The sequence below is a fragment of the Vollenhovia emeryi genome, unplaced genomic scaffold (assembly GCF_000949405.1).
Source record: "Vollenhovia emeryi isolate VEMERY1.0 unplaced genomic scaffold, V.emery_V1.0 DF939158.1, whole genome shotgun sequence".
Classification (NCBI taxonomy): domain Eukaryota; kingdom Metazoa; phylum Arthropoda; class Insecta; order Hymenoptera; family Formicidae; genus Vollenhovia; species Vollenhovia emeryi.
Window position 1 is genome coordinate 676,684 of NW_011967208.1, and position 13,975 is coordinate 690,658.

At 46.9% G+C, this 13,975-nt stretch overlaps 1 protein-coding gene across 6 annotated transcripts in view; it reads right to left on the reverse strand.

The window, feature by feature from the left end:
* Positions 1 to 13,975, reverse strand: part of LOC105564914 (neurobeachin) — a 210,193-nt gene that overhangs the window by 71,868 nt on the left and 124,350 nt on the right. For 4 of the 6 annotated variants that reach the window (XM_012017688.1, XM_012017687.1, XM_012017684.1 and 1 more), the window contains exons 29-36: positions 13,356 to 13,466; positions 12,275 to 12,482; positions 11,805 to 12,158; positions 10,478 to 10,604; positions 10,274 to 10,382; positions 9,891 to 10,066; positions 9,533 to 9,807; positions 9,007 to 9,143 (exon numbers count right to left, since the gene is read on the reverse strand). In XM_012017688.1, coding sequence (XP_011873078.1) covers positions 9,007 to 9,143; positions 9,533 to 9,807; positions 9,891 to 10,066; positions 10,274 to 10,382; positions 10,478 to 10,604; positions 11,805 to 12,158; positions 12,275 to 12,482; positions 13,356 to 13,466 — 1,497 coding nt within the window. The remainder of the gene's footprint in view (positions 1 to 9,006; positions 9,144 to 9,532; positions 9,808 to 9,890; positions 10,067 to 10,273; positions 10,383 to 10,477; positions 10,605 to 11,804; positions 12,159 to 12,274; positions 12,483 to 13,355; positions 13,467 to 13,975) is intronic. The other 2 variants (XM_012017685.1, XM_012017689.1) reach the window with 2 other exon arrangements.

Below are 13,975 nucleotides of genomic sequence, written 5' to 3' on the forward strand. Positions count from 1 at the left end.
ATCTAGGACGGCACGACGTCGTCACGGTCAACGAGGCGCGATCGACGAATCGATTCGACCGGCTCGTTCGAGATAACCGTCTCTCTTTCTCCCGCGTTCAGCTTACCCGAGCGCGCCCAGCATCGCCGCCTACTATGCCGATGTCTCTGCGAGCGAGCGACGCACGTGCGAGCATAGTATACACAGACTACCATGTACTACTAGCAGTGTTTGCTGTTATCTAAATAAAATTATATAGATGATTATCTAGATAAAATTTTAGCGTTATCTTATCTTTATATAGATAATAAAAATAAGTATTATCTATATCTGCATCTTAGATGAAAGAAAGTGTTATTTTTGCTAAATTATCTAAGATAATGTACAGATAATTTGGTTTAGGGCCACATAAGGTTAGCCGCATAAAAATACTTAACAGTTACACTATTTAAATATGGATGGCGTTGTAGACCATGCATTTATGTGTGTGTCATATAACTTAACCTGAATATATTCTTTCTATATCCCCCTTTATAATTTAAATTTTTCTATAATTTTTTTATAACTTTCTACTGTGTTTACATGAAGTCTTAAAAATATTATCTGCAAATTATCTAGATAAATCATCATATGATTTTATCTTTTATCTAGATATATTAAAAACGAAATCATCTTTATCTTATCTAAGATAAATTTATATATTTTTATCTTATCTTTATCTAGCTAATTTTAAAATCATCTATGCACAACACTGACTACTAGACACACTGCTACCTTCGGGCTGTAAAGTGAGGCAAGAGTCCCGCCACGTCTTGTTAGGTAAAGTAGTACGTGCGCATTTAGTGACGCACCTTTACTTACCTAACAAGACATGGCGGAACTCTTGCCTCACTTTTCCGCTCGAAGGTAGCGGTCTAGTAGTAGAGGAGAGTCCCCTGTTATGAGACAGGATCCTAATATGTGATAGCGGGGTTTCTGTTAAATTAATAGGCAACGTCGGTTGATTCCACCATGAATTTGTTGCCCTTGGAGCGAAGTCTGCTTAGTGGAAAATTTATTGTTAGATCGTGTAATCGTTGCGAAGAAGAAGTTGGATTTGGGCCAAAGACATGGCGGAATACCACGTGATCAGAACCGCAAAGATCAAAGAGCCGACAGAGAGTGGATCTACCAGTTATACCATAGCGCAACTAGTATGCCCGCTCTGTCATTTCTTTCGTTTTGCATCGATCCTTCCTGCGCACCCGCCATTTTTTTGGTGGAGCCAATGAGACAGATGTTGTATACGTGGTAGTGTGACAGTGTGAATGGATTCACGCCAAAGTAATGGCGGAATACCACGTGATCAAAACCAAAGAGATCAAAGGACCGACAGAGAATGGGCAGACTAGTTCTACTATGGTTATACTATGGTTTCCTCGAGCGCGCCCAGCATCGCCTCTACTTTGTCGATGTCACTTCGAGCGAGCGACGCACGTGCGAGCGAGCCGAGCGCGTGCGCGCGCGCGCGCGCTTCGCGCAGCAACGCACGGCATTGGTATTATACGGATACCGCGCGTTTATCTCCTCGTGATTTGCGCGCTCGTTGTCGCGGAGGGTTTCATTAATATTAATCGATTCGTCGTAGAGCGTCGCGGCTAGTTTTGCAAATGCGCTTGAAAATGCGCCTCGGGCCCCCGCCGCGCCGTGCGTCCGCGCGCGAGACGTGATGATTAATGGCAGAAAAGACGGGAAAGAGGCAGCGGCCTCGGCCAAGTGGTTTTCCCTTATCTCGCGGCTCGTTTGCACGCGCGCATCTCCACCGATACCACCGCGTCGCACCTGCGCGCCCGCTCGTTCCTCGAACGTTCCGCCGGTAATGAGACGCGTCGCGACGGACCTCTGCCTATCGTCGCGCGATTCCCCGGTAATAGAGATAAGAGTAATTGGATATCGCGCGATGAGAAAATTGCCCGATTAAATCTATCTGCCACTGATACGCTCTTAATGGCGCGTGGAGATCGCGCGGGTAAGAAGTTGAATTCTCTTCCTGCACCGGTGATTGCCAGGCACGATGGCCGTCACAGTCTACAATGGTGTCGTGTCGGAAGACACGTCTTCCGTGTCGTAAAACGCACCGTGCTCTCGCGGATTTGTTAATCACGGTTATTTTAATTTTCCACTTTGTGTGATGAAGGCCTGTTGTCAGGTCGAGACGTTTACATTTTATGAATTTTTAAACACACAAACATAGCATGGACAACCGGCTTTGGCTCTCTTTGCCTCTATTTGTTTCAACTTCAATTTTCCTCCGCGGAAGAATCTCGAGCGCCGAGCTTTGCGTCATTTGAAGCCCCCTTGGAATTATGTATAATTATTATATAACAGTAAACTTTAAATTGTTATAATCTTCATTATCGGTGATCGTCTTTTCACTAGTAGCACAGTGCATTGGCTAAATATTGGTCCAATGTTAGTTATATTATCTCATACAGCACCGAAAGATTGCAGAAACATTGCATACTATTATATCAGAAATATTACATTGCAATTTGCAATGTTGCAATGTTTCTGAAAGCTTTGGTGCTGTATGAGTAGAAATGCATTGGCCGGTATTGTCCAACGTAAAGCCAATATTGGCTCTGGAATAAATGTAAATGTTGCACGATAATAATTATATAGCGTGAGATTTATATTGGAAGTACATTGGCCAATATTTGTCAATGTAATAAGAATATTTGTCTAATAATGTATCAATGTTAGACCAATATTGCAAAATAGACATATTGGCTAAATAAGAGAAGGCGTCCATCTTACAATGTTGGACCAATATTGGGAATATTCGATTTACATTGTTTCCCAATATTGCGCCAATATATTGTGCTACATAGGGTTGTGTCTTTCTTCTTACGAGTCCTTTGTTTTGCAAAAATCTTAGTAAACGTTGCGCTCCGTCCAGATATTTTGGATACTTTTCGGCAGAGATTGGAGACCGTTTGCGAGGAGGGAACGTGACGCGCGCGTATCGGGAAACGATCGTTGCACACGTTTGTGCACGGAGCCAAAAGCTATTTGCACGACGCGTAGCCCTGAAATTCCATTCCAGTCACGTATCCAGATGGCACACGCGGCCACCGATACGTGGCACCGGGCGCCATCGATAATTGCCGGGCAACGTGCACCCGTAGACCCTGAAAATCAATGGTGGCGAAAGGGTGACGCGAAAATGGGCACGGTGCCTCGATCCGCGCCCCGTCACACAGCGAGAAGCGAAAAGAGAAAGCGAGAGATAGAGAGATAGAGGTAAGAGGGAGAGGGGGCAGAGATCCCGAGAGGGCATAATAAATATCAGGTAAGGACGAGATCGGGCGCTACTTACGCCGTCAGCGATAATGACGGGGTGTGTTCGGGCTGTTTGCTTAGCGAGCAGATTAGTGAATGAATCCACAGGTGGGCGCCATCCGTCACACTCTGAATCGGATCCAGCCTCGCTCCGCCTATATTGCCGGCGACTAGCTCTCTTCCAGGTCCGTACGAACGGGGCAGCGAGAGAACCCGCGGGACCTGGAGAACGGCAGGAGGAAGGTACGGACGGTGCCCTCCGTGACGACGGTCCGGACCCGCGATTACATTACGCGCAACGTAAGATTTCGGTGTGTCGACGAAATACTGTTGCGAGCCGCTTTAATTAAGAAAGAAAAAGTTTCCCCAAGAAAGGGGACCGGGACAATGTACCACTGTGTTGAGAACCAACGTTGCTAAAGCCGGCAATTATAGCTTCATTCTTAGTCATGACGCGGCTGCCTAAATTGCGCCGTTTTTAATCAACGTCTAACATTGTAGCAGCATCCCTTGATGCGTATCGTATCTCCCGAATACGTGCATATACAGGGTGTGGCTTGGAAAAAGGTGCGTAGAGAGCGAAACAGCGGTTACATTGGTGGGCAGGCGGTTAAACTTTGGCCACGCATTACGCGTCGGAGACGCGCGAGCTGCGCATCGTAGAAAATTGAAACCCGATGGAGGAAGCTGCTGGTTGAAGAGCGGAGCGTTTCACTCGGGACACGTGGTATATGCGTATACCTCGGAGCAAACTCTTAACACCGTGCTGGGTTCGCGTATCTACAGAACGGATACACCCACAAGCTTCCCGCCTACCTGCGGTTGCTGACAGAACTGATGTGGCACGAGACAGTTGCCTACGATATCCATCATCATTCCTTTCGAGGATAATCGGTCGTCACGCCTATAACGACCGCCGAAGGAAGACCCCGGCACCGCGAGGAGGACCGTTCGCTACAGCAAGAGAGACGATCATTGGCCGTTGGCACCTATAGATTGGGATGACACGTCTCGACTTCCGTAGTGCGTTAAAGCACGTGGCCGATTAAAGCTCCAACTGTCCTGAGAAACGACGGAGGCGAGAAAATAATTACGACACGCGGACTTTCGCGCGAAAATTGCGACGAGGATCCGAGCGGCAGTTGCCGCAGCGCCGATCGCAATTATTCGGATAGTCATTGTTTCCGACGAAGAGCGGCTCGACGGGTGCAAAACGTGGCGCGCGATTCGAGTCCGCGGGAAAATCTATTTTCTACACCACTGAGGAGCCTTGGGGCACCGATATGATGGAGTGTTACGGAGATTGGCGGACCACCGGAGTAATGTCCGCACTAATAGCAGTGATTACCCCTGCCTTGTTGAGAATGAGCCCGCCTGCTCCTTCCAGCTTGCCTGGGCTCTTCAGGTTCTGCCCCGTTCTGCCTCGCGCTGCCCTGCCCACGAATTGATGGATGTTTACCAAACTAACTGCATCCTTTTCGCGCAGACTGCCCCCTGGTCATTGGCTACCTGGCCATCGACAATATCGAATCCCATCGAAATTGTGGATCGATTAAATTATGCGGGATATGCAAATCCGCGCCGATACGCGCGCACCTTGATCCCCGGAGCACCTTGACTCCCCCTTTGGCAGAAAACGCGCGGTGAAACCGTCGGAAGAATAATTATTCCCTCTCGGCTGGGCCATTTTTATTTAATAATAAACGCCAGTGATATATACGCGGGCAGACGGTATTAGATCCGATCGAGAGAGTTATACGCTTATTCATCAAACCCGACGAGAGTTATTATTCCGGAATTCACGGGGCATAACTCAAAGAGCGAGCGCAGACGCATCCGCGCACGCGGGCAGAGGAAAAGCCTCTTTATCGTGGAAGGCACCGTCCGCGCACGGCAGTCTGACCGCAAGTGTAGCTGACAGGCTTTATTATTTATCGACGTGCGTTTATAGTCGCGAGATGCAAGGATAATGCGGCGGAATAATTGCGATAAGATACGGTCGCGCGTTCGACGGCACGGCGGTTAAAGCGAGGTGGACAATCTTTGTACCGCCAGCGCCGAGATACCGCGATACCGGGGGCGCGGGGAATAATTACAGTCGCATTATTATAACGTCACTCGCACTACATTACACCGATGTCATGCATATGCATCGCCTAAGAAGGCCGTAATCGAATAACATTAAACCGGTGCTCGGTCACAGTCCGCCCTCCTGTCATCCTCGTTTAAGTCCTCTATATACAAACGGAAAGTTCTTTCGTATCGCTGTCTCGCGGCGAGATCCGTATCGGTTACGTTACACAATCGCGCACAATGTGTGTTTACGATATGAATAATAACGGGCGGTATTAATAATCGCGGAGCGCGCGCAGCGAGTCGCAGCGATGCCTCCAACTACGAACCTGGAAATCGCCGGCACCGCATGATCTACGAGGCAGTTTCTATTTGCGACCGTTGATAAACGGCTCGATGTCTCGGATTTTTCACGGCGCTATATCCCTCGTTAATGGTATCTTCGTCGCGAATGAGCACCAACGCACGGCACGGACCACCTGTCCGGTTGGTATCCCCCGGCCCTCTTTCTCCCATTTCCACGCTGTGCCTCTTTCTCCCTCTCTTTCGCTCGCACAGCATGGGCATCCCACGGGGATATTCGCAGCATGTGCCTGCGATAACTATACCGCGGGAAGGGGGGAACTTTAGGCGCCACAGAGCAGGTTTCCATAAAAATGCGAGTCGCTCGATCCACCGCGACGCGGCGGAGTTTAATGTCCCGTGCGACCTACCCTCTCGACGCCGAAGCAACAGTTAGGTTTACTTGAAAGCCGATCTGCTTTTCTCCTCCGAAATGCAAAGCCCGCGTGTAAAAAGACGTAAAGACCAGAGTTAACGATTAACTTTTGCAAGATTGTCGCGCGCATGGCGCATTAACATTTAACAACATGTACTTGCACTTTAATGGCGGCGTCGACTTTTCGTCGCGCATTATTCGAGTACATTATGTTTACGTCTTATAAATAGAATACGCGCTTACGGCCCCCGAGCTCGTACGGTGAATGTTAATAAGAAACGCAGGAAATCGATTATTATTTTACGACTTTGCCTCGCGTTTCGCTGTCTCTAAGAATAGCCCGAGTGGCGACTCAATTTTCAGCGTATGCAAATCGCGACGACAGCGCGTCGTTATTACGTATCATTATGAGCAATTATATGGCATAAATCTCACATATGATACGCAGTATAAATAACTGTTAATTTGCGAATGGCTGCGGGACATTGCGCTCCGGTATTTCAACTGCAGTGGAGGAGAGGGCGCGGGCACTCCATCGAATTAGAGACGAAAACGTACATTCGCGAGTGTGGCCGTACACCGTTGATTATTTGTTTTAGATATTAATGCCCCGCGCGGACTATCAATAATTCATTCTCGACGTAATCGCACGGTGTGTGCATCCTTCTATCCTTAACATACGACGTTGCGGAACAGAGAGAGAGAGAGGGAGGGGGGAGGGAGGAAAAGAAAAAAGAGGGAGAGAGACAGACAGAAGGGGAACGGTGGGGCGGGAGAGAAAGGAAAGACCCGTGTAAACGATAAATCACGATAAATACGTTTGCCTGGGCCATTATAAAAGGCGGAGGAGGAAGAGGGGGAGGAATCGGCGCAATCGGCGTGGAGGAGGCTCGTGAGGAGATACGCGCAAAAGGGTGCAGCGGCGCGCGGCCCGATATGCAGTCCCTCCCTGGGGCCACTCCCGGTCGTCCTCTTCTGCGGCCGCGCATTACGATCGCTTAAGTCTCGGCTCGACTATCGAGTGATCCATCGCCTACGAATTCGACGAAGCCTCCCGCCTACCCTCGGGACATCCTCGACTAATGAGCGTGTCTCGATCGTGAACGACCGGCCTTCTCTATCTCTCTTTCTCTCTCTCCTCGCTGTCCTCGTCTCAGCTTCCCTCTTCTTCCCGCTTCTAACTCTCCGACTGTTTCTCTCTCTCACCCCTTCTCGCGCTCTTTCCCTACTCGCTTCCAGGTGCGCTCAGCGTTCCTTCTTAAAAAGAATTCCAATTAAGAGAGCCCGAATGAGTTCGTGCGTCCTATTCACGGGGCAAGTCTGTCTCGGCCGAGATGTAACGGGGACGACAGGTGGACACTGCGAAATCCTTGGGCATATACCCCCGGGAAACACTCTCTCGAGATACGATCGTCGGCGAGCGATTGCCGAGACCCTCTCGCGCCGAGGACACTGAATAGATTTTATTTATCGGCTAACGAGAGATGCCAGCGGACATTAAAAGAGACTGATCCTACGGTATTGATAAAATTCGTGATACCGTAAATTCGTAGACAATGGAAAGGTTTGCTGTTATAATAAACAATTTAATAAAAAGGACGCTATCTGTAACTCGTAAGATCGGGCCTGTCGAGTAAAATTACGTATTTTTATCGCTACGCAGACTCCGTTTTACTTGTACGACACGTCGCGCCGGATACACGACTGCACCGCGCGATGTTCATCGGCTAGGTGGGAAAACGCGGTAGTTTCTGTGCATTCCTGCGAGAGAAGCCTGGTTCACCTATGCCACCGATATGCGTAGTTAGTGCGTGGCGATGGAAGATAGGGAGAGCAAGAGAGACGGAAGAGTGGGGCAGGCAGATACCGAACCCCGCGGGGGGCTCATAATTGCCGACCCTGAAGATCGGTCGACCCCATGGGGCCCTCCTCTGTTTGTTTTATTCCCTAGTTATACAAACGCAAGATCTACGACCGATATATGATAATCGTCTTTCTAGTTCTTCCAGTTTGCCTTTCTCTCTCATCCGCTCTCTCTCCTTCTCTCATCGGCTTCGCCTCTCGGCTCTACCTCGGCTTTCCATCCTACTTTTTTTTTCTCCCGATTGTGCAAGCTTCACGAATGTAGGGTGCCTTATGGACACTGATAGACAGGGACACGTCCGAACTAATTCTAGCCAGAATCTGCCTCCACCAGCGGTGCCGTGGAAGCTTTCGCCACGTCTCATCATTTATGACGCACACTTATTCAAATTCCACGACGGCTGAAATGATTGATACTCTTCGTTATGAGCGGCTACCTTAGGCTCTCGCGTTCGTCAGTTTAAGAGAGGGCAGCGTAAAATATTGCCCCAAACATTTAATATGTAAATAATGGGCATCGCTATTACCGCACACATTTTTAAGCTGTAGCCGCAGTGTTAATGCACGCGCTGATAAAGATGCGCTTCGCGATAGACGATAGAGGCGAGTTGGAAGAGCCGGTCAAGTTAGAAAAAAGATAATAGGATACGCAACTGCAAAATAATGTAAATGAACGCGTCGCGGAATTAGCGCCTTTATCATATCGTACGCTTAGCCGGCCTTACATTATTTAAAGGCAGGCTTTTTAGCTCCTTTAGCTTCGCGGAAAACATGCTAGAGTGTAAATTTAACTTTGGTCCCTTTCTCGACGACTCGCGTTTTTCAGTGAAAAACAGTTTTATCACCAAGACAACTAACGACTGCTTTTCGAACAGATAACACCGCGAATGTCCTGAATACATATATTCCATCTTAACGGTGAAAAGAACAGATAAGGCAACTAATTATCGAAAATTATATAAATAACGCGTATCGCGACAGAGGCGCATATTCAATTATGTGTCTCTTTACCGTGCGTCCATCGCGCGTATTTTAGCTTCTAGGGTACTCACCTCGCTGTCGATTTTCTTAAATTCCGGATCGTCCTCGTCCACCTCGAAATACAGTTCTGTAGATGTAACGGAAATGATGCCGGGCGCCACGATACCGGGTGCAATTAATCTGCCTTTCGTGCTAATGTTCACCGGACCTGATAAAACGTGAATAATCAGTCTGCGTGCGTGTAAACAGCAACGCAATAAAACAATAATAACATGTCGCCTGCGCGTGCAGCTCTTTTTATTTAACTATAAAAAAAAGCCGTGAACGAGTCTTTCCCATTTTACCTTAAACTCGCGCGCGCGCGCTACAACAAATTATCGGTAGCGTGCCACTTCTGTAATGTACGGCGCATAGAAATTGGAAATTAAACGCGAAAGATTAAAATAACAAATAACAATTGACGACCGATACTTAAATAACAAACTCAACGAGATTGCGAGCGCGGAAATTGACGAAAATAAAACCGGTTTACGTGGGCTCGTAATACGCCATTAAAATGTCGCGTCTCGTTTATCAGGCAGCGGAACGCCAACCAACCTGTCAGGTCGTTGTCAAGATCCCTGTCGTCCGACAGCAATTCACTGTCATCCATAAGATCCGCCGACTGCAATTGCTGTTGGTGTGCACGCGAGGCTGCGAGATGCGCGTGAAACTCTTCACGCGCTTGAAGTATCGCATCCTCGGGTGCACCGTGTTCTAGAGCCGCCTTGAGAGTAGCCTCGGGGTGGCTCGAGCCTAGTGGATTGTGCACGAAACGCTTGCGTCTACGTGCATCATCCTCCCAAGCATCCAGCTTCCAGTATTCGGCCAATCTGCAAACAACGACGACAAGATATGAAAATGCGATTGTCCATCACGGGATGCGATATTCCAAATTAATTGCGCTCGCACTCACTTTGCAGCCATTGGATCCATGTATCCCCACGCGCCGTGCTTGTTGGACAAGATATTTCGAACTTTCTCCAGCAGTCTGCTAGCGATAACATTGTCGCGTCTTCGCGCCGCGGTGATTAGGTGATCGCACATGCGTTCTTCTTCCCGACGGTCCACCAATGTCTGCGCGCATTGCGACTAAATGCGCGTTGAAAAAGAACGTGTTATCAATACATTTTCTTCTAATTACTACGATGTAGAGATAAGGCGGTATATTTGAGCAGGAAGGGGGGGGAGATTATTGTATATCAGTATTAGATGACTCGCGAAAACGTTCTGGCGACAAAAACTGGCCGGTACTATTTACGGGGGCAACGAAATCGCCGGAAGAAATGCACGCAATACCTCAAAGTCAGCATGCTTCAGCACGTCATCCGCTCTCATCCTGTTTAAAATGAATTCTGCCTCGTTTGCGACTCTTACTATGTGATCCTTCATCGCGTGAGATAGCAACCTGTGTAACGTAAGGAAGCATTTTCACGAGGGGAAACGAGAATGTTTGATTTCGTTTTGTTTGCGCGTGTTCTAGCCGTATAATAAACGTCTTACCTTCCCTCGTTAATGAGCTCGATGAAAGCGAGACCCGCGTGCTTTTGCAAGGAGTTTTGCCATTCCTGGGAGCAGAGGAGCATAACCAATTCCACAACGGAGTTGCTGTTCTTAAACGTGGTTAAACCTGGCAAATTACAGACGGAGAATCGTTAAACCAGCGAACGATAAACGGCGAATAACAATGACTGACAGCGACGTAGAACGGAAGAAACGAACAATGTCGTGCTTCTACGGGGAACGTTCGCTCGGTATCGCGGGTATTGTTAAAAATAAAGTACATCGATACGTTGCAGGTTCGCCGTCAAACGCCGTGCGCGTTCCCTGAATATAAAATCTGCGAGAATCATCGCGGTCTCTACACGTATGCTGAATACTAATGGTGAGCGATTACTCGGAATACGCTGGCCATCCTCCTAAAGCGAAATCATAAAGTGACTAATTTGAATACCCGATGTGTGAAATACCAGGGACCATAAAGTGACGAAAGCCCCGCCGAGTGTGCCCACTTAAATAGACTCGAAAGTTTTGTTTGTCGCGCGGGCATATTTTGCAACATCGAAATATTTTACAACATTGTTGAACTTTTATTTTTACGATCGCTATTTCATCTCTTAAAGCGCCCATAATACAATACATCCATTTCGAAATATTGAATGACAAGCGTTTCGTTTGCCAGACACGCGGTTTCAAATCAAATAGTCAATTTAGTCACGAGATAGTGTGCAATATTTAAAAAAAAATAAAACGATTGAATTATTGTATTAAATGATCAATAAAAACATAAGCACGGCAGTATATTTACGATAAACGTTTTACCGCAATAAAATATGATACGGAAATAACAATATGGAGAATAATTTTATTTATCGTGTCGGAAAAAGTCGTGCCTACGCGAAGCTAGCTGAAATTTAGTTCCTTAATCCTTTATGACCCTTTTTTTATCCGTGGGCGTGATATATCTCGACATCGCTTAGAAAACATAGACCATGTTACGACTGTTCTCCACGTAATAAAATCTAACGTGAAATATATCCTTTTCATTTATCGAGCCTCGGACATTCTACATCATACCGCGCGCGCGCGCGTAAAATGCGGAATGTGAGCCGTGATTTCCTTTTACATCTCATTTTATAAGCGCGTACATAATAAAACCGCGGTGTATTTATAGTGCAATTTATATAGAGACTGTTCTAAAATCATCAAATGATACTCGAAGGGGGACTTTTTCCCCGGCTTGCTCGTAATAAATGTTTCCTTAACGGATTTATATACAACATGCACACAGACACAGAGACACAGAAGAATGACCGTACGCTCGACGTACCCTTGCAGCTCGTACCTTTTCCTTCCATTAACAATTCTTGACCATGGGAGCCAACAAGTGTTTTGGACAGGAAGGGAGCAAAGTCCACCATGATCTCTCGGAGGAGGGGGCAAACCGAACCCAAAGCCATTTCCAGCTTTTGCGTGAGAGAGGCCTCGCGGGAAGGTGTCGGTACGGGTAAATGATCGACCAGACCTTTGATCGGCAACTCGTCGGCCCTCGGGGATGCTGCGGTTACCACTAATCGATCGGGAACCCGCACCACAGAGATCTCCGCCGACGGTTTCTCCCCGCGTTCCGTGTTGCCGAGCATCTCCTGTTCCAGAACGTTGCCCTCGCTGTCTTGCATGTCGCCTGTGTGTTTCAGAATACGTTTCGCGTTTTATATACCAGATTGATAAGAAGTCTTCTAGCAAGATTGATCGCCAGTCACATTGGGCGACATTGCCGCAGCTTGACTTGACGCTTACCACGCGAGTGTGCAATGTTGTGAATGTTTCGCGGGTCTTCTCTTGGATTTGTAATAGGCATCGTATCGCCGTCTTCGTTAAGGTTCACGTCCGTCCAGGCTTCTTCGGACGAATTATGCTTGTTTTCGTTGTCCGTGGTAACTTCAGAAGGACTTGGGTCCGCGGTGATGTTGCTGCGATGTACCGTCTCCTCGCTGGAGTCATTGCTCTGGGAGAAAGTCGAGCAGAATAAAGGGAGGAATGAAATATCGGAGTCTTTTTGCCTACTCGGATTGAAATCGATCGTAAATTGTTCGAAAAATATTGAGGCATTTCAAACAGAATGTATCGATTGTAAAATACGTGAAACGGGAAATTTATATATTTTTATCGCGAGATAAATTATTCTTTTTCTACCCGTCATGTAAATGATAGAATTTAAGGCTTTTTTGTTTTATCTCGTCGCATTACTGAATTTTGTTGGATCAACAAGAAATTCCTTTTAACGGTCGTTAATTATTATGTAAAACTATTCAGATATATTTCCAGGCCTAGGAATCTCACTACGATGCTAAAGTAATTGACTAATGGAAGTTTATAGCTAAATTTTATCACAGCAACATTTTATAGGATAATTTCATACAATCACACTTCATGATATACTCTCGCGTGCCATGTACTCACTTCATTACATGCAATTAGTAGTACACCACTACTACGCAATCAACTAATATATTATAGAAAGAAAGAACCAAGCTTCTCATATATTCAAGCTTCGTTAGCAAACTTGTTAATTCTATGATAGGACCAAAGTTATACGCATGTAAGGACCGCTATTTTACATTAGAACAACATTACATAAGCATCGAGAAGGATATCAATCGAGATGTATAACGCTCTCTCTTCCTTGCACCCGTCAAATGGGCATTATTGCACCGTTGCGTATCCTCCCGCATACTTTTACGGAGTGAGAAATTTTTTAACAACGAAAAATTGTACTGATCGCTCCCAAAACGCGACCGGTCGCGGCGACATAATTCGGGAATCGAGCTCCCGCCAACGTCCTCCACACATCCGGGTCTGTACTCGAATTAAGTTTTACCTGCAGATTTCGTGGCAGTGGTTCGGACCTTGTAGAAGTGCCAAGCGTTGGTTCTGATGAGGTGTAATCCTCGAGAATAGTCCGCGGCCGAGGTACACCACTGTGACCTCCCTTCAGAACCAGTAGTTAGTACGCATAGCAATGCAAGCAGAGGAAGTTAACAATGAGAAAAATTCGAGAGTCAGAGTATCGCATGCTCGATAGGATTACGGATAGATACAACGGTTGGAAACTTTCGGGGAGTGCGATTACGTGTCGGAACTCCGCGGGCTGATTGGGGTTTACGCGCTCTGCGTAATGTCGATTTTCAGAGAATCCGCAATAAGTTGTGAATGTTTACGTGCGAGAGACAGTTACGAGAGATCACAATTGAGCTAACGGTCGTTACGCTGGGACTACGTAGATGCAAGACATCAATCGATAAGTGAACACTACATGCTGGGCATTACAAGAGATCGTCAACTACGGCAGGTCTCGAAATCGTCGTAATTGTATCAGGAGAAATTAACTAACGAGTATACTACACTCAAGAGTCACAAGAACGGCTGATAGATAATAAAATTACGTCACAATCGTAGAATTGTGCCAGTTTAAAATGAACAATTAAGGGCGAATGTAAG